General features: G+C 38.2%; 1 protein-coding gene across 1 annotated transcript; it reads left to right on the forward strand.

The window, feature by feature from the left end:
• Positions 1–567: 567 nt before the first annotated feature.
• On the forward strand, positions 568–1,648 carry LOC145122163 (uncharacterized). Its single transcript, XM_079057814.1, has 2 exons — positions 568–1,381; positions 1,476–1,648. Exons 1-2 carry the CDS (start codon positions 568–570, stop codon positions 1,646–1,648), a joined length of 987 nt encoding a protein of 328 aa, XP_078913940.1.
• Positions 1,649–2,848: the final 1,200 nt, after the last annotated feature.

Genomic DNA, 2,848 nt, shown 5'->3' on the forward strand with positions numbered 1-2,848 from the left:
AAGTCTAAACTTCTCAAAATTGAAGCTCAATTGTCCGAGCTTACAAAAGTGGTTATGATGTTAGCTAAAGATAAAGGTGTGCAGCCCACACCCCGCCCTTGCAGTATTTTCACTCAAGTGGGGCATCCAACCGACATGTGCCCTCAACTTCAAGATGAGTTTTATGAAGAAGCAAATGCCTTGGGAGGGTATTCCGGGTCAAATTAGAGAGGATATGAGCAGCCACAGGGTGATCAGAGATGGAATAATAACCAAGGTTAGGGAAGAAATCAACATGGAGGCTATCAACCAAGTCAACCACATAAATACCAACAAAGACCACCTTTTTCACCACAAAACTTTCAGCCAAAGCAGCCACAACACCCTCCACAACAAGCGGGTTCATCAAGTATGTCCTTAGAAGACATAGTGAAGAGTTTGGCAACTAGTACACAAGCTTTCCAACAAGAAACAAAAGCAAGAATAAAGAACTTAGAACAACAAGTTTCACAACTTGCTACTTCCGTAAGCAAACTAGAATCTCAAGGAAAGCTGCCCGCCCAAACTTAAACGAACCCAAGTCACAACATGTGTGCCATCACATTGAGAGGCAGAAAGAGTTACAATGGTCCAAAAGAGTCGGTTGATCAAAAGGAAGAAGAAATAGTGGTCAAAGAGGCAACCAAAGAAGAGAAGAATGAAGATAAAACAACCGAAAAGAAGCCCCTCGTCGCTGAATCTAACGCCACACTTGCTCCATTTCCTGAAAGATTAAAGAGCACAAAGAAACAACGGGAGGAGAGTGAGATCATGCAAATGTTCAAAAAAGTTCAAATCAATATTCCACTCCTTGAGGCCATCAAGCAGGTACCTAGATATGCAAGGTTCCTTGGGGATCTTTGTGTATCTAAAAAGAAAATAAAAGGAAACCAAACTATAACAGTCGGGGAAAATGTATCTGCGGTTTTGCAAAAGAGGATGCCCCTAAAGTGCAAGGATCCCCGTGTCTTTACCGTGCCTTGCAAATTGGGGAATCTTTATATACCTCGAGCCATGCTCGATCTAGGTGCATCCATAAATGTCCTACCATATTCTATTTTTAAATCATTTGGTGTAGGAACATTAAGCAAAACCGGTGTGATCATCCAACTTGCCGACCTGTCAATAGTATACCCAAAAGGTGTACTAGAGGACGTGTTGGTGCAAGTCAATGAATTTGTTTTCCTGGCTAATTTTTATATTCTAGATATGGGGGATGATGACTCTCAAAGTTCAAGTTCCATTCTTTTGGGTAGACCTTTTCTTAAAACTTCTAAAACAAAAATTGACGTCTACAATGGAACTTTAACTATGGAATTTGATGGTGAAGTTATCAACTTCAATATTCATGAAGAAAAAAAAGGTTCCTTCCTAGGTTCAATCTGTCAATCTTGTGGATATGATCCAACCCTCAACTAAAAGAGGTTTAAACTTGTCTTCTAACAATGAATTTCTAGAGTTAGTTTTGTCTCGAAAACTAGACATGAACAAAGCCAAAGAACTTGCAAAGGAATTCGTTATAAATAACGAGTTGCTGAAGGTTTTGGAGTTTATTGATGACAAGAAGCATATGATGATTGGTGAAATGAAGTCCATGCCACCTACAACCAAAGTCAAACCCCTTACTTAGAATGAAACATATTCAGGGGCCCAGTCGAGCCAAGGACATAAAAAATGGGCGGCTAACCGGGAGGCAACCCAGGGGTATTTTTTTCTTTTCCTTCATTTCTCATTTTCTCATCAAATTGTCTTAGTTTTAAAGTTTTCAAGTTGTTTTTCATGTTCAAAGAGGTTAAAAAATCATTTTTCGGGCAGTAGCGGATTAGTGGGTTGCAATATGAAAAAAATGAAAAATCGAAAAATTTGTAGCCTTCTCAGAGATTTACACGGCCGTGTAAATGTTTGCCTAGCAAATACACGGCCCGTGTAAAATTACCTTGTCATTTACACGACCCGTGTAAACGTAAAATCAGAGCTGAGCGCTTTTATTCCAAAAAAATCGATTATTTTCTCATTTTCTCTTAAAAAAAAAGTGCGAGCCCTTCTTTTCCTTACTGACCCCTTCGAAAAAAAAGCCTCAAGAACATTCCATCTTCCTCAATTTTGCTCCATAATTCAAGCTCCAAGGTATGAAATTCTTCTCTTTTCTTCATCTTCTTTGTCTTGCAACTCAACTTCACCCTCCACAGTTCCCACCATATCCTCCGCCGTCCGGTCCTCAATAGGCCAGCTATGCCTCTCTCAAAGCATCGAGGACGATGCTATATTTTCAGCTTGGGGAGGGGCATCCATCCACACATAGATCTCGTTGCATGTAGGTTGCAGTTGTGTACATATCGCATAATTCTTACTTCTTTTTATTTTTATTTTTATTTTTATTTTGCTCTCATTTCTGCATATAAAAAATTTTAAAAAAAAACAAAAAGATTTTCTTTCTATTCTATATTTTTTTTTATATTTTTGCATTTTTCATTCTGAATTTTTGCATTGCATTCATGGAAATAAATAAAAAAATAAAATTGTTTATTTTGATCCAATCCCAAGCAGCCGAATCTTCTCAAAACAGTTGAGCTAGTAAGTGAGTTGTATGCCTTAAGATTAGACTTACTCTTTTTAATGAAAATCTCAAAGCAAGATAATCACAAACGAACACACCTTCCAAAGCTACTTGTGCAAAACAGTAAATGAAAAGGTTGTCAACACCGGAGCATGATGACAGGTATGAGTCAATCTTTGGGACACGTGACCGGTCTTATGAGTACTACGTGCTCAATTGGACCTAAATGCCAAATTCAAGAAAGCATAAAAAGAATATAAAATTTCAATGTCC

Source organism: Lactuca virosa, chromosome 6 (genome assembly GCF_052849685.1).
Source record: "Lactuca virosa cultivar CGN04683 chromosome 6, Lactuca_virosa_CGN04683_v6, whole genome shotgun sequence".
In the NCBI taxonomy this organism is placed as follows: Eukaryota; Viridiplantae; Streptophyta; class Magnoliopsida; order Asterales; family Asteraceae; genus Lactuca; species Lactuca virosa.